The 23317-nt window shown below is 37.3% G+C and overlaps 1 protein-coding gene across 6 annotated transcripts in view; it reads left to right on the forward strand.

Annotated features, from left to right (window-relative positions):
• Positions 1 to 8637: 8637 nt before the first annotated feature.
• LOC135675550 (uncharacterized) overlaps positions 8638 to 23317 on the forward strand; it is a 104709-nt gene continuing 90029 nt past the window's right edge. Inside the window, exons 1-11 of one of the 6 annotated variants that reach the window (XR_010513911.1) lie at positions 8638 to 8983; positions 9988 to 10122; positions 11011 to 11158; positions 11374 to 11456; positions 13873 to 13932; positions 15131 to 15272; positions 21022 to 21497; positions 21703 to 21764; positions 21848 to 22216; positions 22312 to 22371; positions 22526 to 22663. Coding sequence is in view for 4 of the 6 variants with exons in the window: in XM_065185828.1 (XP_065041900.1) it covers positions 8744 to 8983; positions 9988 to 10122; positions 11011 to 11158; positions 11374 to 11456; positions 13873 to 13932; positions 15131 to 15272; positions 21022 to 21185; positions 22526 to 22673; positions 22889 to 22971 (1203 nt within the window). In the remaining 2 variants the exon portion in view is untranslated. Of the gene's footprint in view, positions 8984 to 9987; positions 10123 to 11010; positions 11159 to 11373; positions 11457 to 13872; positions 13933 to 15130; positions 15273 to 21021; positions 21498 to 21702; positions 21765 to 21847; positions 22217 to 22311; positions 22372 to 22525; positions 22674 to 22888; positions 22972 to 23317 lie in introns of those variants that run through there. The other 5 variants (XR_010513910.1, XM_065185829.1, XM_065185830.1 and 2 more) reach the window with 5 other exon arrangements.

Below are 23317 nucleotides of genomic sequence, written 5' to 3' on the forward strand. Positions count from 1 at the left end.
CAAGAGGTAGCACCGCCAGAGCTCAAGTTTCGAGCTCTGCCAAGAGGTGCAACCACCGAGCTCGGTCTTCGAGCTCTAGCAGAGAGGTGCAACCTCTTTGGACAGGAGATGCATCGCCTGAGCTCGGTCTTCGAGCTCTGGCAGAGAGGTGCAACCACCTCTGGCAGAGAGGTGCATCAGCCTGAGCTCAGTTTCGAGCTCTGCCAGGTGATGCAACCACCGAGCTCAGACTTCGAGCTCTGCCAGGCGATGCAACCACTGAGCTCAGTCTTCGAGCTCTGGCAGAGAGGTGCAATCGCCTGAGCTCAGTCTTCGAGCTCTGCCAGGCGATGCCACCTCTCCAGTCAAGAGGTGCAACCGCCTGATCCCAGAATTCTGGGATTTGATCGATTTGATCGTTTTGAGCTCCAAATTTGAATTGGGTTGGGGCCTATAAATACCCCACCCATTCAGCACTGAAAAGCATACAGATCCACACCGAATTCTTGATCTTTTCAGTGATTCTAAGAGCTCAAATTTGTGTAAAGTCCTAAAGTTCTCCTCCTTCTGTTCTTCAAGTCTTGAGTTGTAAAGTGAGGAGAGAAAGGATCTGTAAAGGTTGTCTCCTAAGCCTGTCAAAAGGAGAGAAACTGTAAAAGGGCAGTTAGCCTTCGCCCATTGAAGGAAGGCAGCTAGTTGACGTCGGTGACCTCGTCGGAGGAGGAAGCCAAAAGTGGAGTAGGTCAAGACTGACCGAACCACTCTAAATCTCTGGTTTGCTTTTACCTTGAGCACTTTATCATTACTGCAAACCTCCTACATTGCTACTGCCCTCTACGCCTTTACGAACGAGTTTCTAAGCTCTGATCTTTCAGAATCTGCATTCAAACGTAAATCGTGTTTTCGTACGATCTTCACACTGCAGTTTACGCTTACATTCGGATTCCATTTATAACTGCAAATTGCTTTCTACGTAAAACGCTTTTCAAGGTTCAAAACTGCTTTTAGACGCAAAACTACATTTAGACGTAAAATTACGTTTAGACGTAAAACTGCGTTTAGACGCAAAACTGCGTTTAGACGTAAAACTGCGTTTAGATGTAAAACTGCATTTAGACGTAAAACTGCGTTTAGACGCAAAACTGCGTTTAGACGCAAAACTGCGTTTAGACGTAAAACTGCGTTTGGACGTAAAACTGAGTTTAGACGCAAACTGCGCTTAGACGCAAACTGCGCTTAGACGCAAACTGTGCTTAGACGCAAACTGGGCTTAGACGCAAACTGCGCTTAGACGCAAACTGTGTTTAGACGCAAACTGCGCTTAGACGCAAAACTGCGCTTAGACGCAAACTGCACTGTGATTCTGCTTTTATATCGAAATTATTTTTTATCGGACGAACGCAGCTTTAGCTTTTAAATTGCTGTAAGATTTCCGCTGCACTAATTCACCCCCCCCCCCCTCTTAGTGCTCTCGATCCTAACAGAAACGAGGTGTGGGAAGCAAGGGATTCGGATTGGGGTGGGAGAAGATGTTGGTTCATGCAACCTAATATTTCCTTCTCTCAGAAAGGTGTGAGGCGATGGGGAGAGCAGGGAGGTTCTTTTTTCTTTTTCTTCTAACAATTTTTTGTTTTGTTTTACACACACGGTTAATTAATGCCTGTAGAGAAAAGGATACTTGTGTGCCTCATTCTATATATCAAAATATTTTAAAATCTCAATTAATGACAATATATCCATAAATCATCAAATTATATTTATATATATATATATATATATATATATATATATATATATATATATATTAGACACCACTATAACTATTCCGAGGATAGCACATAATTTAATACAAATGCATGCACGATCATTGCTCGTACACCTTATCCTTTCTAAAAAAACAATTGATCATAAATTTTCAAATAAAAACTATAGGATTAAGGTTTATTTTAACTCTTATATTTCTTTATGATAGATTACTTAAGTCTTTATAATTTACTCGTATCTAAAATAACTCTTATATTTTAAAAAACATAGCATATAAGCCCCTTACATCAAATCTAAGTTAACGGTTAGAATCTACTTATATGATATACTGGTTCACAATAAATTATTAATATAATAACTTATATAATTTAAAGAAAAAAAAGGATTAAGGTCCACTTTAGCCTCTATAATTTATCATGGACCACTTAAGCCTTTATGGTTTACTCATGTCTAAAACAACCCTTATATTTTTAAAAATATAGTATATAAGCCCCTCCCATCAAAATTGAGTTAATAGACATTAGAGTCTGCTTATATAGCATGCTAACTCATAATAAATCATTAATATAATGATATATATAATTTAAATTTAAAAAATGGTTAAGATCCATATTATCGTGGAAGAGAAAATGACAGATGAAGGTAGAGAGGCAGAGGTAAGAGAGGCCGGAGGCGAAAGTGAGAGAGAGCTAGACCACCACGTCATAGGCATGGTAGGTGAGGGTACATGAGAGGACGAAGTTGCAGGCGATATGGTCGAAGACTCACAATAGGAGGAAGAGGGACTAAGAGACCACTGCATGCATAGCATCGGATTGATCGACGCACATCCACCTGAGGTAGGATCGAAAGCTCTTAAGCTCGTCGTCATCATCAGAGAGGCTACGTGCATATGATGCCTTGCTAAGCAGTAACGACTTGGTGCTCTTGTTGATGGTCACTTCCACGATAACGCTTCCTCCCGTCATTGATGATAGTCTTAGTTTTTTTTTAACTTAAATTACATATGTCATTATATCAATAGTTTATTATGAGTCAACATGTCATGAAAGAAGACTTTGACGTTTATTAATTCTGACTTGACGAAAAGGGCTTATATGTTATATTTTTGAAAATATATGGGTAAGTTTAGACACGAATAACCCATAAGGGCTTAAGTGGTCCATGGCCAAAACCGCATGGGCTAAAATGGATCTAACTCTTTTTTAAACTTAAATTATATATATCATTATATTAATAGTTTATTATAAGTCAATATGTTACGTAAACAGACTTTAACATTTGTTAACTCAGATTTGTCAGATGGGACTTATATACTATGTTTTTTTAAAATATAAAAAGTTATTTTAGACATGAATAAATCATAAGGACTTAAGTGGTCCATGACCAAAATCACAGGGGCTAAAATGGATCTTAATCCAAAAAAAAAATTTCTATAACATGCTACTTCTTAACAAGTTCTAAAATACTTGACATTGCAATCATATTTTGTGTATTTTGCGAGGAGTCGCAATCTCTTTCCCAAGGCATGTTGGAACGTTTGATTTCTCAGCGATGCTTCATTTGATGATTCTGGTAATTCCATGGATAACACTGGTTTCTCCTTTTTCAGCTTCTAGCACGTTGTGAGAAGCTAACCAAGGAGTCTTTCTTTGTTTGTTGTTCTCATCCATCTTCTCGACCGAGTTCGTTTGTGTTTGGGTATGTTGAACTGTATTTTCTTGCAATTGCATTGTCTGAGTGAGACAGTACTTATGTTTTCTGTACTTTATTTTATTTCTTCTGTTAATGCGATAGAATGCGCCATACTGTTTACAGTTGTTATACTTTTAAATCGTATGAAACACAAACGAACGAAGACAATGTGTTTCACGGTGTTGTGGTCATCGTCTCGCATGGGATTACGTCCATGAGTTGATTCCAGAAAGCTTGTGATTCTGATTGTTTGCCATGAGAAGAAAAAGAAGAAAGGCAGAAGCAGATATTTGACATTGCAGTGGCCAAAATTTTAGCCTCTACGGTTCCTTACGAGTACGTCCATAGAATTTGAGGAATCCCAATCTGGTCGGATGTCAGCAGGGAAAAATGTCCTTCGGATAGTTATGTTCTTTGTTTTCATAACATATTAATGTGTTTGCTTGTCATGATCTTTATCTCGAATTCAAGTTCGAGCTATGTTATGGCATTCAGATTGAGAGTTACCAAGCAGCCACGAAGACAAATGGAATGGAAATGCTGGCTTGTTTTCTTTTTCTTTTCTTTCTTTCTTCTTTTCGAGAATGACTTGTATATTCATCTTACCCGTATAAACAAAAAGCTGTCGATCAATGATACCCAAAAACAAATGCACGATTTGAACAAGAAACTGAAATTAACGATCGATCATACACGAGTAGCCTCATACGCTCGATTGTAAAAATTTATAAAAACTCGGCACTTCCGTGCCCTATGGGTTACTCACCTGATCACACTCGGGAATCTTCAGAATCTCTCCGGGGAGATATCATGATGATTCTGGGAATTCTTCAAAAAAGGACATACAAGCAGAAGAAAATGTAACGGTGATCAGCCAACTACTTCTCCGGCTGCACTGCACGATATTCTCTCTCCGTAATGGACTTGAATCTTCTATCTTCGTCCTCTGGTACATCCATCCCTTCTTTAGGGGGGAAACCGCAGATTCTAGCAAACAACCACTGGTCAATGACACCACAATTAATCGCGTCTTTGATTGTGTGCTCCAGGTAACCCTTATCGGTGACCAGATGAGGCTGCACCGTAAGCATTCTCAAAAGCGCTGAAAGACGAGATACAAAGAAATTGATGTCACCATTCCCAGATGAATATGATGAATTAGTGCACATCAAAGCAGGATCTATAATCTGTAAAATGTTCCAATGATTCGAATAGGCAGGCTTGAGATACATGTCATGTTTTAACCGAAACATTGCTCTCTTCTGCAGCTAATATAGTCTACACTTACCAACCGGGTTTGATGTCCATCTTCTCTCACATATGATATCTTTTCCAGCCTTTCTATCACCCAACGAAAAGGGTTGCAAGAATTAATCAGCTACATCCAACCTATATTTGTTTGACATTTCTGTGCCACATTGCTTTTTGACTCCGTACGTTGACGCCGAAGGAGTCCTGCTCTAGTGGAAGCCATGCAAGCATGTTTGCTTATCTTAAGCATCAGCCGTGGAATACAACGCCATTGCCAACTTTCTGCCGAATAACTTGCATTATCCACCGTTCCACCTCGAGCTCCTCAATGGATTCCATGACAAATATTGCAGACCAACATCCCGCCAGACACTTGGTTCCTTTTTGATGAATATCGTGCAGTGCAGCTGAAGAAGTAGTTGGCTGATCACCCTTCCATTTTCTTATGCTTGTATGTCCTTTTTTGAAGAATTCCCAGAATCATCACGATATCTCCCCCGAGAGATTCTGAAGATTCCTGAGCGTGATCAGGTGAGTAACCCATAGGGCATGGAGGTGCCGAGTTTTTGTAATTTTTTACAATCGAGCGTATGAGGCTACTTGTGTATGATCGATCGTTAATTTCAGTTTTTTGTTCAAATCGTGCATTTGTTTTTGGGTGTCATTGATTGACAGCTTTTCGTTATATATATATATATATATATATATATATATATATATATATATATATATATATATTATTGGACTCCTTGTACCAATGATTGTATAGATGTTTGTCATGTTTATACACAATATAGATGCTTGTCATGTGTATACTCGAAAAAAAACATGGGAAAGATCAATTAATTGATCAGTTATATTCTGTGTGGATTAGTCTGTCGATTAACGTTTGGTCTTAGTTCATTTATTGGTATAATATTTAATTGTTTCATCTTTTGAAGATCCAAAGTGGGATGGTTATGTTATAATTGTGTTATTAGTCTAATGAAATTATACTCTCATACATATGATCAAAAGTATAATGAGTTATTATTCTGTATTCGAATCAATGTGATAAGCTGAGTATAATTATGCATATTTTGAATATGGTTCCTAGTAAATCAATTCCATCAGCTTCTTTTGTATTGTGGACTGATAGGATACTCAACTTGAAACATTGCATATTGTCCTAAAAATATATGGATCTTCAATTCACATTAAAGAAATTTAGATTTAATGATTATTTATAAAATATTTTATTATTTATCCATAAAACTTTAAATGTATATATATTTTATTTCTTTAATTATAGTATGAGAATAATTGAATCTAATAATGAAGAATTTCTAGAAAATAACAAATAATTGGGAGTGAAAATCTCAAAATTTTTATCTTGATATTGAGAAAATACAAGTTGATATTCCTTTATTATTTTCAAGGGATTGTTATTCTTCAAATCATTAAAAGAATTGATTAGATGAATAATAAAATAATATTGATAAACTTTTATTTAATTTTAATGTCGTCGTTAACGATCATGTAGAAAAATCACAACTGACAATTCTAAAAAAATCTAAAAAAAAGAGATATATTATTTATGATTATTATGTGTAATATATACAAGAATCAGATTATGATATAGAAATTAAAATGATCTCTTAATATTTTTATAAATTTTGAAAAGCAAGGATTTTGAAAAGTTGAACGATTCAATAAAAGAAAAATTGAAATCAATGATTAGAATGATGTTTGAGAACTCGTCGAATTACTCAATAACTATAAAAGAGTCTGTTATATAAATATAACTCAAAGAATAATATCAAACGATATAATGATTAGATTTACAATCAAAGATTTTACTTATAAAGAATGGATCAATAATAACGAGATATCTTTTCTAGTTTTTTAAATAAACTGAATCACCATGATATTAATAATTTATTATGATTTTGAGTTATATTATAAGAATATGAAAATAATTTTTTAATTAGGTATTCATAGAAAAAATAAAAGAAATATAAATTTTAATATATAAATTTTAAAAATCTATTTATAATTTTAAATAAATCTCCAAGAATATATAAAGCAAGTACCACTTGTCCTAATTTTTCCACCACCAAGCCTGCAAGCACACAAGGAAAATTGTCTTAGGTCAGTGATGACACCAACACAATCGATCCAAATCGATGTACACATCGATAAATCCAAATTTTCAATATATATTCTTTTTTTTTTTGCGGGGAGGGGGGAATTTGAGAGAGGCAACACATGAGGTTTCTGAATGATGCAAGATAGTCCATGATATAAGCAGTAACCTTTTGTTTTGACTAGACAGATTGGAAGTTGAAATAATGGCATCAAGAGCATAATGCAATTAACATTCTTTAAGAAATAATGATCTGATCTCATTGGTCGATAAGTTTGTGCTTCATTAGTTTGTTCAGTTTGCCATGCAGACCAAAAGATTGATGATGAAAAAGCAAACTGTTACTATATATATACACAGTCAAAGTTTATAAATATGTTTATTTTGACTAATATTGGATACTTTACAACATCAACGAACTTCAAGTATGATGAATGATGGATGGTCTCTGTTCCCATACATCATCATGGTATCACTGAATACGTGAGGGTCGTTAATGATCACAATTATTATCCAAAAATCAACATTTGATGTGTGTTTTATCATTAACGATGAGAACTTACATTTGATATATTTGAAAGTATATGTATTGCTTGATACCAATTAGAACAAACATGGCAGATCAAGAAAAAATACCAGTTATGAACCACAGTTTTTGGGCTGAGTTGACTCCCAAAGTTGTTGAAAGTCTCTTCCCTGTTCATCAAGGAACACAAGTTTTAGAGCAGAAACAATCGAGGACATACAATTCATCCAGATGTAGAATTCATACCAATTGATGACTTCATATCCATGTGATAATGCTATTTTTTGTGTATGCAAAACAAAATACTTGTAGCCCTGAGATTCATTCATTCCATGTTTATTCAAAATTACATAATATTGGAAGATAATCTAAAGTTTATCTGAGTTAGTGTTAAAAGGTGTTATCTAGAGTCATACTAAATTCTTTGTATTTGAGTAAGATCTTCGTATATGAGTTATAACTTTGTAAGCTAGATTAGAAGAAGAGTGATGGATAAACCTCTATGAATCATAGAAGTTCACCAAAATTCTTTGCAATTTTCAGACAGATACACCTTTTTTTTATGCTTGTGAGACAACGAAAGTTACTGAAGGATTAAGGAACAAGAGATGAAATATAATTGACCAAGAGATGAAATACCATCGTATCCAAGACTGTCTGATTAGCAATCAAAAACTCAAATCACAGAGAGATCGAGATAGTTATATGAAAGGTACACGGATTCGATTATTACAGGGATGCACGTTGTCACCAAGAAGAAGATGAAAGAGTCTAGGACGATCGACAGAGAAATGCGGGAGGAAGAGGCCTCGAGATAAGATCGGGAGGAAACCGATGCTCTCTCTTTCGATCGCAGACGACCATTGGAAATAACGACATCGTTTCGAATTCGAGGGACGACAAGGCGCCCAAACCGCGCCATAAATAGAGGTCCCCAAATGCGATTCCCACATCACCGTTACAATGCATCAATAACAAATCCAACGATCGCTAGTAGCCTAGTAGTGGAACAATGTGGTACTGACGAGACAACCGTATAGTATTTCTACTTTGATGCATCAGGATCCAACGGTTACGAGCAAGTTTCTATAAATATCTAGTCCCGTCGAGTTCTTCCCACCCACAATACAATACAAGCCCACGAACGAGAGCTTCCTGACTCATAATAGGGCTCATTGAGCCCATTAAGGCTCCAATTCATAGTCGCATCAATAGTAAATTTTATTTGTAGAAATTATCATAAATATTTTATATGTTACGTTAACACCTTACGGGGACGACTTAAGTTACCATACAAGACGGCACACGAATCATACCAGATCCCTGCTAATCGTGTCACGATAAAACCCTAAAAACCCGACCTATCGTCTTCTCTACTGACGTCTTCCTTATCCCGGCCGTCAATGGCGAAGACCGCCGCCCGCTCCGATCCCTCCAAGAAGGAGAAGAAGAAGAAGAAGGGGAAAGGGGCAAAGCGTCTGCCCTCCGGCCCCGCCGCTGCTGCCATGAAGGCGGCGAAGCCGCCCCCCACATTGAACCCCTTCGAGAGCATATGGTCTCGCAGAAAGTTCGACGTCGTCGGCAAGCGACGTAAGGGTGAGGAGCGTCGTATCGGTCTCTCCCGATCTCTCGCAGTCGAGAAGGTGCTAGACTTTCTTCCTCCATCTTCTTCTTTTGCCATCATTATATACCCAAAATTCTACTCGTTCCTTTAGACCATCTTTATTTTCTTGTTTGAATTTATCTTTTTATGGTTCTACGAGGTTCGTGATGATTTAAAGGTAGACGCACTTTGATGGAGAAGAACACTTTTATCACCATGAATTATCATCTCCCATAATCTTTGTTTCTTGAAAAGGCTTTTCATAACTTGCTTTAAGTTATTTTTATGGTTTTACTGAACTCTTGATGGTCGAATGAAAGATGCAGACTTATTAAAGACGAAACTTTCATCATTTTGCTTTATCGAAAAGATCTTTTTCATTTTTTGTACATAGCTGCCTTTGAGGGTTCTTCTTAACTGTTCTTGGGTTCTCAGTGACATGGGAAGATAACTTTTGATTACCATTGATGTCGTCTCTTATCATTTATGTTCCTCGAAAATATGTTTGCCTTTTATTGTTTGAAGTTGTTTTTACGGTTCCTACTGAGTTCTTGATGGTTTAAATAAAGAAACAACCTGTTGGAGAAGAAACTATACGTTGGGTTCCCAATAAAATAGGAAGAGAACGTTCATCATCATCCCTAATCATTTGAATTTTATGATTCTATTGAGTTCTTGATGGTTTAAATAAAGACGCTTCTTGTTGGAGAAGAAATTAGGATGGAAAAAGAAAATTTCATCAACTTCAGAATTTCTGTTACTGGATAAGATTTCTGTTCTTTCATGGTTCTACAGAATTATTAACCGTTTAGAGAAAATGGAACTTATTTGGAGAAGAAATTGGAAATTGCATCTCTTTTGGCTTTTCTTCAGTTTTCACAGATAGAGGAAGAAACTTCCATCATCCTCATCTCTCATCATTTTCATTCCTTGAATATATCATACTGCATAGTTATGGCCCCACTTTAAAATGATGACATGTGGCATGTTGTTGAGAAGATATGAAACAATTCTTTTGTTGTGATTCTTGGTTGTCGATGACAGAGGAAGAAGACTTTGCTGAAGGAGTATGAGCAAAGTGCAAAGTCATCCGTGTTTTTGGACAACCGAATTGGAGAAAAGGATGATACTCTACAAGAATTCGACAAAGCCGTGTTACGTCTTCAACGTGAGCGCCAGGTTGTATTTTCTTCAAATATGCTAATTTGAACTTGCTTTTTCCCAGCAATCTACTCAATGAATTATGTGATTCATTTCCATTTAGCTTTCTAGCTCTGTGAATGTATATCATCACAATATCTCCTTGGGTTCAGTTGAATTGCCATCTGTGTTTGTGACACTTCTTATGGCTCTTTCTTACAACTTTTCTTCGGTTTTATATTTTAGTTATAAAAGTTCAGTTCTTCATTGTTTTTCTTGTGTAGTTGTCCATCATCGGGATGCAGTGCCTGATATATTAATTGTCCATCTGGAAATTTCTTTCAAAAGTATCTATGGATTATTACTATAATACAATTATTGCAAATAAAAAAAGGAGTGTCAATACCATATCATCAGCTTGTTTGGTTTACATTCAGTTTAAGTAGTGTCGATAATTTCCAACCTTTAGAAATGCACTTGGGAACAAACACAGCAAAAGTGGAAAAATAGCACCTCCTTTGTTCATAAATTGTGTTGAACTTCAGTTGGCATGTCTTTTTGGAGATGGTCATGGTATAAAAGGGTTCAAATGTCAAATCCCCAGCATGTTCCTTGGATGTAAGTTCTATTATCAGTTACTTTGCGTTTTTTGTTTCTAAAGTTGAAGAGTATTCCTTTGAGGCAATTGCATCTTTTTGTGAGGGTTTCCAAAGAAGATAGATCGACTGAGTTAAAATTTCCATTTTGCATGGAAGCTCTACTCTTTCAAAATGGTATTCATGCTTTTGGATTTACTTTATATTTATTTCAGTCTTTCATGATTTTCTTCATATATTTTGGTCTGATCATTAGAGTAGAAAGCAGTGAATGGAAATTAGCGAATATATGCTCAAATCTGATGTTAGTTGTATTACTCTATCTATTTAGTTAAAGTTGAAAAGAACTAGCAAATACAATTTGTCCGATGACGAGGAAGATGATACTACAGTTGATCAGCCACATTCCTCTGACAAGGATGATTTTGAGGATGAAGTGCCCCTAGATGATGATGAAGATGCTGATTTCAAGAATGGAGGTGAGTAAGCTCTTCCTTGCTACAATTCCACTGTTATGTGATGCAACAAATGATCAATTACAGCTATACTATAATAGATCAGTTTATTGCCATGATCATTTGGGTGGAACAATTAATTGGGTCGTGATTTGTACCTTCAACTTTGAACATATGCATGGATGATCTTTTTTACATAAACCTTTTTATATAAAAGACAATTTAATTGTGTTTTCCAGGTGGTTTAGCATCGCCAAAACATTTGAGCTTGCAGTCTCTGCAAAATTCTTCAGAATCTAGCTTGCTTGATGGAGAGGATCAGGTAATGTTCTGTTTCACTATTTAAATGTAATATCTTTCTTTTTCATGGAATTTCTCATGACGATTTGGTGACTTTAGTGATTTGGATTTGTCTTAAGGCATAATGATCTAAATCTCTTTGTTGATCTGTCTGTAACTTTATTTACTTACAAAAACTCATGAAGATTTGGCTGGCTTCTAGCAACTAAAAGTTAAGAATAGATCTTAGTTGCTGCTAATTTCATTTATTTTATTTTTCAGAGTTTGAATTTGTCTTCTGTGTCCTTTATTACAAGTTAAATTGCATCAGTTTAAAGTATATGCCTTCTTGATTTAGATAATTGAATATCATCAGCTGCATTGGCTTAATAATCTGATGATAAATTTCAATGCCTAACCTTGGACCATGGTTGAGCAGCAGATTGATCCTTTGATGGATCGACCAGTTGATGGGGCAAAAATTTAATTTTTTAAACATGTTCAGAAGTCCTCTGGTGCTGGTTTATCTCGAGCATAAATTTATTTCAATTTTATACCTTTCACTGTTTGTTTCTATTTGTCCTCATTCACAGCCTTCTCTGGCTCATTCCAAGTTTCATCTAATATATTAGGAGTTGATATTTTTGGGTGATTCAACTGAAATTGTTGGATCTCTAATCGTATACTCCATCCATAATTCAGGAACTTTTTTGTTTGTACCTAATCTGTTTGATCTAATTTTGTGTTGGACTTCTTTTTGCATGGTTCTTTCTGACATGTCTCAGAATATAATATCTCTAATTACCAAATATTTTTGCATATTGTTCTTTAATTATTCAAGCTTCTAACCAATCCTTTCTTTAGTTATTAGCAACTGTAATACTCATTTCATTTTTTTCATGTTCATAACATTATCACAAACTTTTATGTCTCAATTTATTTAGTTTTGGACCGATTCATTTTCTCCTTTACCATCTTGATTTAGCCTGGATCAACATCCTTTCAGTATTTCATTTCAATTCTGGGCAGGTCTGCTGCTGTATGTCCTGCATACAGTTTTTGGAAAATGTTCTTCAACCACCTTATGTCAACACCCATGTCATAGTGGAGCAACCTCAATGTCTAACAAGTTTTGATTCTTCTGTGCCAAGGCCATTTTTGTGTTTAACAAATGATATAGTGCCAAGTTGAGTTGTTTTAATATTATTTAGTCTTCATTAATAGAGGTTTAATAATCCACAAAAAACTTTCTAAAATTATCAAAGCACAACATAACTAAAATTTTGGTGTATGTTTTAGAAAAATTCCCTCGTGCTTACAAGCATGGTTCACATTATTGATCTGTACCGATGTATTGACCAGTTGTCAGTATGATACATACCGAGCTATACCGAGTTATACCAAGTGTACTAACACATCATATACTGGGGGTGTATTGATGTACTACCCGTATCGATCCTTTATCGGACCTCGTACCGCCCATACCGAGCAGTATGCTTCGGCATGTCAAACCTTGCTTGTAAGCAAAAAATTGTTTGCAATGCATCTAAAAGAGTTTTGATCTCTCTTCACAATGTGCTTACAGGAGATGGCGAGATGAATCTGAACCTCATATTTGGATGTAAGCAATACTTTTCTAATAGCAGGTTAAATATGCAAAGCAAAACCTAAAACAGGCTTGCATTATCAGTGACCAAACTCATTATCCTTTCTGAGTAATACCCTAGAAATTAAAAAATTACTTGGAGATGAACATGATATTACTGAAAACTAGACGTGCGTGAATAAATTTAGCATCAGTATGCAATTGCTACACAATCATCACATCAATATCTGATAAAATCTAGTTCAGTTTGTTTAGCACATTTTATGTCAAACTTTTCACTGATAGTGCTTTACAATTTTACATTCTGGCAACTGGAGGAATGTTTGAGCTTAAAGCTCCAAAACATTGTTTAAAAAATGGAGATAACAAGTCAGATTTGTGCATGCTTTTCAAAATTTTTGGAGATCTTCTGAATATTCGAGTCACCTCCTCACAAGCGCAAAGGCTATATATCTAGTGTATGCATGTATATAACTCATGAACTTGCCCTAAAAATAATTTGCATAAAAACAGAAAGATACAGGGAACACCTTAAGAATTTAGTGATGCTTTCTTATCTCGATCCATGGAGTCTACATTTGATCTAGTTAGGGCTTTAATGTTCACGAAATTTGCATTTGTTTCCTTTGCATAGGTTATGAATTCATATATAATTAAACATGGCAGTTAGGATTGTACTTCCTTTTTCCATGTTCTTGTTTTTTTTTTTGAACCTTGTCAAATCTTGTGTCTGGAGTGTTTCTTTAATAAAATGAGCTTATGTGTTCATTTATGCCTTCGTAGTTATATAATAATTAAGCTTTGTACTCAATTAAATTTTAGATGTTCACAACATAGTATTTTGACTTGGCAGACACACAAATCTAAGAAGCAAGTGATGATGGAGATAATCTCAAAGAGAAAATTTTACAAGGTAGGTACTAGACATTATAGATTTGAATTTTTATGTTGCTTGTTTATTTTCCTTGTAATATACTGTTACTAGGTTTATATAAGCTTGTTATCCTTGAGGTGTATATTACTAAGAGCCATCATATCAACATCCTATTTGTCGTTATTGCATATTGTTCGTTGGTGGTTCTGATTCTGCAGCATGTTTAAACGGCTTATCTAACAAATTTATGTAATGAGAAAAGACAAAGGTGTTGATAGAGGTTATTACTGGTTCCTTACTGATTAACTGTTTAGTTTGTATTTTTTTGTTGATGCTAATAAACACCATTGGTTGTGTATTAACCATAACTAATATGTTGTATTTTGCTGATTGTAAAAATTGATGACTCTACTTATGGCTACTGAAAGTTAAAAGGCCTGTACTATGCCTCAACCATTCTTGGTTTCAAATATCGAGTCATCTTCTACTTAAAGATTTCGGAAATATGGAATGTATTGGCAACTTTAATGCCACACTGAGGTTGCTCCCTTGCAGCCTGGGGCTAGTTATTGGATCACATAATTTTTTTGCTTTTAGTGACAAGGCTGTGTTCCCAGACTTTGTATTGGCAAGGAGCTTGTGGTGCCCTTTTACTAATTATTACTGACTTGGTTGTTAAAAATAAATGGAAATGCTATCATGACTATTAAAAGTTACAAGCCTCTTTATTTTTTTTATTACAATTTTTGCTGCCAGGTAACAATAGTTCATTAAGCTTACGATGTGGTGGCCGGATTCATTCTTATTCTTTATGTTCTAGTACCATTATCTTATTGGAATAATGCTTACGATGCCAAACACTTTCCTATTTTTTCATCAAGTATTTTTGACATCGATGGGCAATTTTACAATGTGTCCCGGATTTTAGATGAGAAGTCACTCACATTCAACGAAGAAGCCTATAACAATTATTCGAAATTATACTTCAGTGCCTCCCTTATGTATAGTTATGGTTTTACCATGGCTTGTTTTACGTCAAGCATCTCTCATGTTGCTCTCTTCTATGGGAGGTAGGAACTGTAACTTTTTTTTTCTTGTAAATAAATATTCATTGTAATGTTTGTTTTTGGTACAATTAGTGTGCTATTGTTTTTATAGTTGAAATAATTACCTTACTCCTGATTTAGTTACGTGTTATAATTTTGTTTGTTGATAGTTCTCTTCTGGTGTTAAGCAGATCACTATGGCTACAATTTGTCAATTCATATCAGTGTCAAATGCAAGATGTTCACACGAGGTTGATGAAACAAAATTACGAGTTTATTCCCCGGTGGTGGTACTACTCTCTACTCTTCTCCACGATGGGTTTTACCAACTTGGTATGTGAAATATTTAGCGATCAACTTCAACTTCGCTATTGGGGAGTTCTATTAGCTTGTGCCTTGGTGTTAATATTTTTGCTTCCAGAAGGTGTCATGATGGCTACTACTAGTTCGGTAAGATGAATATTGAGTCATCGTATGCTCGTATATGGTTGTAGCCCAACGTTGTCAATATTTTTCTTGTAATCCAGCTTAATATGATAATTATAATTACTATATTGCAAGAATTTTCAATAAAACTTTTATTAGAGATCATAATTGGGTACTTGCATTCGGGTAAACCTATTGCAAATATTGCATTCACAACATACGACTCTACTGCAATTAATACGGCAAAATATTTTACTATGGATATGAAGAGAGCATATTACATGAAGATTCCTCCAAAAGTAATGTTCTTGATACAGGTATTTTCTGGACCACTTTGTTACATTAAGATACATCACAATTTATGTACCATATATTGACATATTTTTGCAAATCCATATTTTGAATTTGCTAATATTATTATATTATATTTACCATCCAATATGTTTTTCTTTGTATGTAGATTCTAGGTAGTATACTAGCATGTGTGGTTAGCTTCAGCGTTGGATGGTGGGTCTTACACTCGGTGAAAAATATATGTTATCCAGAATTATTGCCCAAGGGAAGTCCTTGGACATGCCCTTAGGAAAGAAGGTCATTCGCTATAGGAGTCACATGGGGTGTTATAGGTCCAATTAGAATGTTCTATCCTCATGGCACGTACTCCATCATCTTTATCTTCATCATTATTGGATTCCTTGCACCAGTGGGAGTGTGAATGTTGTCGCGTGTATACCCAGAAAAAACATGGATAAAACATGGATAAAAAACATGGATAAACATGCGAAGGTGGACCTCCGCGGCTCCCCCTGTTGCCAGTTCTGTCTATAAAATGGTTCTCATGGTACACATCGAGTGCGAGTGACCGACTGTGTGATGGCTAAGTGTTTGATATTATTTATTTTTATACTAATTATGGTGCTTATTTTTATAATGACAGTTTATGAAAGAATGACTAGAGAAAAAGAGTGCTGTTTGCGTCATCTTAGTTCCTGCCTAGACTAATAGTACTATGTAGTTTATTATTGTAATCCTGCTCATATTTTTATTTATCTATCTTTATTTAGTGGATGTGTGATTAAGTATTAGGAATGTGCTTTAATTTTGTACGTGGATACTATGAATGTAATGAAATGAGGAGGTTAAATCTGTGTTATGGTAAAACTTTTCTTTCTCAGCTATTTCATTATGCACAATATATATATATATATTTTTTATTTTTTGTTTTTTTTTCTTCTTTCTTTGGTTTTTCATGTTTGATTCGATCACCTGGGCGGGCACAATGCCAGCCATCGGAAGCCTAGCAGCGGCGTCGAGGAAGCCTCGGCCTCCGGGCTCTTCTACGGCAAGCGCAAGCGCCACCGCGGCGGCCTCCGGCGGCGACAGGGTGCACCGGTGTTCGGTGTGCCTGAAGACGTTTCCGTTGGGGAAAGCGCTGGGGGGCACAAGAGGTACCACAACGACGGGAGCGTCGGCAGCGGCAGTACCTCGGCGGCGATGACGTCGTCGGAGGCGGCGAGCTCGAGGCACAGGGCGTTCTATCGGAACCCGCCAACGTCGCCGGACCCGAAGTTCAATGAAGTCAAGGGTTGGGTGGCGGCGGTGAAGGAGGAGGAGGAGGTCCAGAGCCCGTCGACTTTCAAGAAATCGAGACCTGTCATCCCGGTCTGAGCGAGTCAACCTCTCTCAATGTGCCCGCCCAGGTGATCCAATCAAACCTGAAAAACCAAAGAAAGAAGCAAAAAAAAAAAGAAAAAAAAAGAAAAAAAAATATATTGTGCATGATGAAATAGCTGAGAAAGAAAAGTTTTACCATAACACAGATTTAACCTCCTCATTTCATTCCATTCATAGTATCCACGTGCAAAATTAAAGTACATTCCTAATACTTAATCACACATCCACTAAATAAAGATAGATAAATAAAAATATGAGCAGGATTACAATAATAAACTATATAGTACTATTAGTCTAGGCAGGAATTAAGATGACGCAGACATCACTCTTCTTCTCTAGTCATTTTTTCATAAACTGTCATTATAAAAATAAGCACCATAATTAGTATAATAATAAATAATATCAAACACTTAGCCATCACACAGTCGGTCACTCGCACTCGGTGTGTACCATGAGAACCATTTTATAGACAGAACCGGCAACAGGGGGAGCCGCAGAGCTCCACCTTCGCATAGATGTGGGTCGTGTGGTGCTTCGAGGGTGAGGGTAATAACAAGGTAAGAGGGTGAGGGTAACTTAGTATACAACAAGCAAAAGAAGAACAAAAGAAACACGCCGTTGTAGTTTGTGTCCTTCCCAAGAAGGGGAAGTAAGTGATGGTAGTGGAACTTCTCTCTTTCTTCGGAAGAGAGTAGTTGGCATGAATTGAAGGGCATCAATGATGGGTTGAGAGAAAAGAGATGGGAAGGGTAAGGTATGGGGTTCAGTCAATAGTTGGGACGAGGTGTGGAGGTGCGGTTACTCTCTTCCTCCCTCTTTTTATATGCATAGCTGTAAGAGAAGCACAGGAAAGAGAGAGAGAGAGAGAGAGAGCAGTGTGCATATACATAGCTGTAAGAGAAGCACAGGAAGAGGGGTTGAATTTCCAAATGGAAATGGCAACCATTGCTGCGCGGTCCCTCTGCTTACTTCCAGTGTACATAATGGAAATGCCATAGCTATTCCGTTCCCATGTCCATAATAGCATACTCGAAGGATGTGACGTGTATGTACATTTATACATTCATAGGCATACGTTAATCAGGGATGAAGAGAAGGAGCAGGGCAGCATGACACGAATAGCGCCACATATTATGTAATCTAGATGCGAGCTTCGCCACAAAGTAAGTAGCAGGTAATGGCGCATCATCATCGTTATGGGACGGATGTGTCACGCACCACCCAATTAATGATGGTGATGGTGGGTGCACATCGCCTGGGTGATGATGACGGCGAGATGTAGGTAGATGCGAACCATGTAGCTTCGGGTGTACGACCATGGTTGAACTGGCCCATTTCGATCTGACTCCCAATGGTGGTACCTCCGAGTCCCGCATCTTTCCACCGATAAGAAGATGATGTGCCCTGGTAGGTGCCTCCGCCGTGACAGACGGTTGTTTTCGTGGATTCGTTTGATGAAGGGTCGAACGGTTAAATTCTAGATGATGTATTGACCAACAATCATGTTACGATGATCTCATCACCGTTCGATATGAAATCAACGGTTCGATGCTCAAGATTATTTACATTTATCTCATTTATCTTGTGATGGACCAACTATAGGTATCGGATGGAGACGTGGTGGAACCAATATATATACTCGACTCGTATCTTGTTATTGTTGTATCGTGATGCGCTCGAAAGATCTCTCTCATCGCTAAGTCGTGTTCGAGGTCAGGTAGCGATGTACTTCTAGAAAAGGGTTGGCACCCGATCACGAAAAGGATCAATCCATTAATGTCATGATTATATATATATATATATATATATATATATATATATATATTTGAAGCAGCTTAATAAGTCATTATTTCGGACGAAATTAGTGATAGTGATGAGGGAGAGTGAATAAGAGATGCCACTGCATGTCTCTCTCTCTCATTAGGGATTTATGTGTCAAGTAATCGAACAAGTTTCAACAATCGGTTTTTTCATTCATGATTTCTCAAAATCTATGGTTTCATTGATTTTGATATGGCTTTTTATGTTCTTACATCTATATAATTATTTCTCTTTGGTTTCCAAGGGGGTATTTGGTTTCTCCCGAGGTATTTTACGCCGAGCATCTCTCTTTCATCAAAAAGATTTCTCAGAATTTATAGTTTAGCCGATTTCATGTGTTATGCCGCTGTATTCCGGAGCCAATCTAATCTTCTTTTATTGGCTTTGCATAAATCAGATATATCGAATATTTTGCTAACTTGACCTATCTCATCAAAATTATTTTTGGTTGACTTTGACACGAGAAAGATATCTTACATATGCATTCAAATATGTCAAATGTAAGTTCTCATCATTAATGATAAAACACACATCAAATGTTGATTTTTGGATAATAATTGTGATCATTAACAACCCTCACGTATTCAGTGATACCATGATGATGCATGGGAACAGAAATGATACCATGTTATTGTCTTAATAACTGAACCATTAACAAGCGTCGGGGATGGCGCTTGTGGTGTAGGAGCAAGGGTCGGTGGGTCCCATGACTGAAGCCATCGTTGGAACGGTGTCAGTTGCTGCGTGAACTGGGGAATGAGGGGAATGATGGCCGGCATCATCATCCCTGCCAAGGTTTGGATTTGGTGCGTGAGGTTGTGGAAGGCCTCGGGTGAGATGGGAGGTTGTCCCATGGCAGTTCCGAGAGGCATCAGCCCGGGATTGCTGAATAGCGGCTCGGAGTTGCTCTAGTGGCATTCCCTTCTAAGCTCGGAGGGGGTGAAAATTGTTCCCCCAGCCCGAAGGTCGAGTGAGGCGGGGGTGGCTCTTCTTCGGAATGTTCTACAAGGTGACTCTACTAGGGGCGTCATTGTGACATCGAGCCCTCCTTCTAGCATCAAAATGCTAGTGAACTTTACACCGTGACCGGCGAGTCAACATGGCTTAGTTTGGCTCCGGATATCCAAGGAGGTACCCATGAAGACTTTGGACCGGTCGTCGGGTTGGGTCAAGCGGAGCAGGTCATCGTCTGCTTCCTCATCATCGAGCCCTACACACAGGTCGAAGTCGGGGGATTGTTTTCCCGACCGGACCTCTTCGAAGGTCAAGTTAGTGGTGTTGGATCTCACTCAAAGTCCTCTCCCAAGTTGTTCAGGAAAAAGGCCACCTCCTGTCATAGCCAAGTAGTTGGCTCTTATACTTGCGCACGAGGATTGATTGTACAGGGTTTGTTTAATGACTACCGACCCATGCACATGGCTAGCTCGCACCTTCAGTGCGATCGATGTCTGCATTAGGGCGGTTTTGTACTTGGCAACACCATCCCAAGTTCCTGGGGGCAGCTTTGTACTTGATGATATCGTCCTGATTTCTCGGGATCGGCTTCGATCTTGATGGCGCCGACCCGGGTTCCTCGGGTGGGGTCGTACCCGACGGCCCCAGCCCAAGCATGGAAAGGAGGCTAAGGTGGTGGGGCTTGGTTGGCCACGTTGCCATGGATGTTGTCGTGACATGTATTCTAAAATATGCCCTATCACTTTTCTAACTAGTCAGCCTTCGGTGTTCACGTTGCCATCAATAACCAGGTGAGAAAAAGAGAAAAAAGGTTTTGAAAGCAATAATGTACCAACGCCAATCCACTTAATATAGAATATTCCCACTATCCAGTTCACGATTTTTTACATATTTTTTTTGGGATCACTGACAGATTTAATTCCTTAACTATCACAGCCACACCGACACCTTTAAAACTAATAAAAGTATATTTGGCAACGGAATCACAACTGTTTCTATTAATGGTTGGACAATTAATCCTTTCCACTATATTTAGAGATGCTTTCATCCTTTATATCTGCTCAATTTACAGCTTATTCTCTAATAGGAGTCCTACCAAATGGCCGATGAAGAAGGTGATATGCCCTGACATCTTTCGTTTTGACTTCTTACTGTCATCCTTATATGATTCTTTTTCATTTTCTTCCTCCCTCTCCTCTTCTTTCAGGTTCTTCGATTCTGGATGACTCTCCGATCGAGCAGGTTCGGTTGACAGTCCCACCAACAGATGATAACACATTGCAGGTCTTGACATTCCGAACATGGCTTATCGTGCAGGTCTTGACATTCCGAACATGGCTTATCGGAATCCCCATTTGCATCCTCGGGTCCGTAAGTGCAGCATTATCCTTTTACCGACAGCAAATGTTCTTTTTTTCATATGTCTGCATCAACATGATGGTGTTCATTGCTGGGAAACTAATGGCTAACATGCTACCGAACAAAGTGATAAGAATGCCATACACAAACTGGAGTTTCTCGTTGAATCCGGGACCCTTCAACTTGAAAGAACATGTGGCGACCACCATGTTGGCCGGCAGGGTAAGTGCTTCTGCCGGCTTTGAAATATTAACCATATCCAAGATCTTCTACCACAAGGATATCCCGTTACTACCGGCCATACTGCTGGTACTATCGATTCAGGTGATTTCTTTTGTTATCATGAAATCGGTGTAAAAAAAAACCATTAGTTATTCTTTAGAAAAAGTAATAATATGGTGCTGAATTCTTCGAATGTTTTTAGTTAATTCTAGTTGATCTTTCCCTACTTCCTTTGAAGAAGTGACAACTTAAAATGGCTTATGGTGTGTTGTTTCTCGGATATGGGTTTGCTGGCATATTCATGAAGTTGCTAGTGCACTCGCCCTATATGTGGTGGCCTTCGACTCTAGTAGACGTCGCCTTCTACAGGTGGCGTGCCTCTCCTCATAAACAATGCAAAAGACAAGAGACTTTTAGTTTATTTAACATGTCTTCGTTGTTTGCACTCGCAGAGCATTACACGAGCCGGAGAAAAGAGCCAAGGGAAAATTGTCACGATATCAGTTCTTCATTATAGTCATCGTTGCAATTTTTACCTACAGTATTATTCCTGTTTACCTCTTTCCTTCTATCACGGCTCTATCGTTCGTTTGTTGGATATGGAAAGACTCGATAACTGCGCAGCAAATAGGTTCTGGATTCAATGCATTAGGCATAGGCTCTTTTGCGTTGGATTGGATGACCATGTCATCCTACATGGACATGGTATAAAAGGGTTCAAATGTTCATAAATTGTGTTGAACTTCAGTTGGCATGTCTTTTTGGAGATGGTCATGGTATAAAAGGGTTCAAATGTCAAATCCCCAGCATGTTCCTTGGATGTAAGTTCTATTATCAGTTACTTTGCGTTTTTTGTTTCTAAAGTTGAAGAGTATTCCTTTGAGGCAATTGCATCTTTTTGTGAGGGTTTCCAAAGAAGATAGATCGACTGAGTTAAAATTTCCATTTTGCATGGAAGCTCTACTCTTTCAAAATGGTATTCATGCTTTTGGATTTACTTTATATTTATTTCAGTCTTTCATGATTTTCTTCATATATTTTGGTCTGATCATTAGAGTAGAAAGCAGTGAATGGAAATTAGCGAATATATGCTCAAATCTGATGTTAGTTGTATTACTCTATCTATTTAGTTAAAGTTGAAAAGAACTAGCAAATACAATTTGTCCGATGACGAGGAAGATGATACTACAGTTGATCAGCCACATTCCTCTGACAAGGATGATTTTGAGGATGAAGTGCCCCTAGATGATGATGAAGATGCTGATTTCAAGAATGGAGGTGAGTAAGCTCTTCCTTGCTACAATTCCACTGTTATGTGATGCAACAAATGATCAATTACAGCTATACTATAATAGATCAGTTTATTGCCATGATCATTTGGGTGGAACAATTAATTGGGTCGTGATTTGTACCTTCAACTTTGAACATATGCATGGATGATCTTTTTTACATAAACCTTTTTATATAAAAGACAATTTAATTGTGTTTTCCAGGTGGTTTAGCATCGCCAAAACATTTGAGCTTGCAGTCTCTGCAAAATTCTTCAGAATCTAGCTTGCTTGATGGAGAGGATCAGGTAATGTTCTGTTTCACTATTTAAATGTAATATCTTTCTTTTTCATGGAATTTCTCATGACGATTTGGTGACTTTAGTGATTTGGATTTGTCTTAAGGCATAATGATCTAAATCTCTTTGTTGATCTGTCTGTAACTTTATTTACTTACAAAAACTCATGAAGATTTGGCTGGCTTCTAGCAACTAAAAGTTAAGAATAGATCTTAGTTGCTGCTAATTTCATTTATTTTATTTTTCAGAGTTTGAATTTGTCTTCTGTGTCCTTTATTACAAGTTAAATTGCATCAGTTTAAAGTATATGCCTTCTTGATTTAGATAATTGAATATCATCAGCTGCATTGGCTTA

The sequence above is a fragment of the Musa acuminata genome, chromosome BXJ1-6, assembly GCF_036884655.1.
Source record: "Musa acuminata AAA Group cultivar baxijiao chromosome BXJ1-6, Cavendish_Baxijiao_AAA, whole genome shotgun sequence".
Lineage (NCBI taxonomy): Eukaryota > Viridiplantae > Streptophyta > Magnoliopsida > Zingiberales > Musaceae > Musa > Musa acuminata.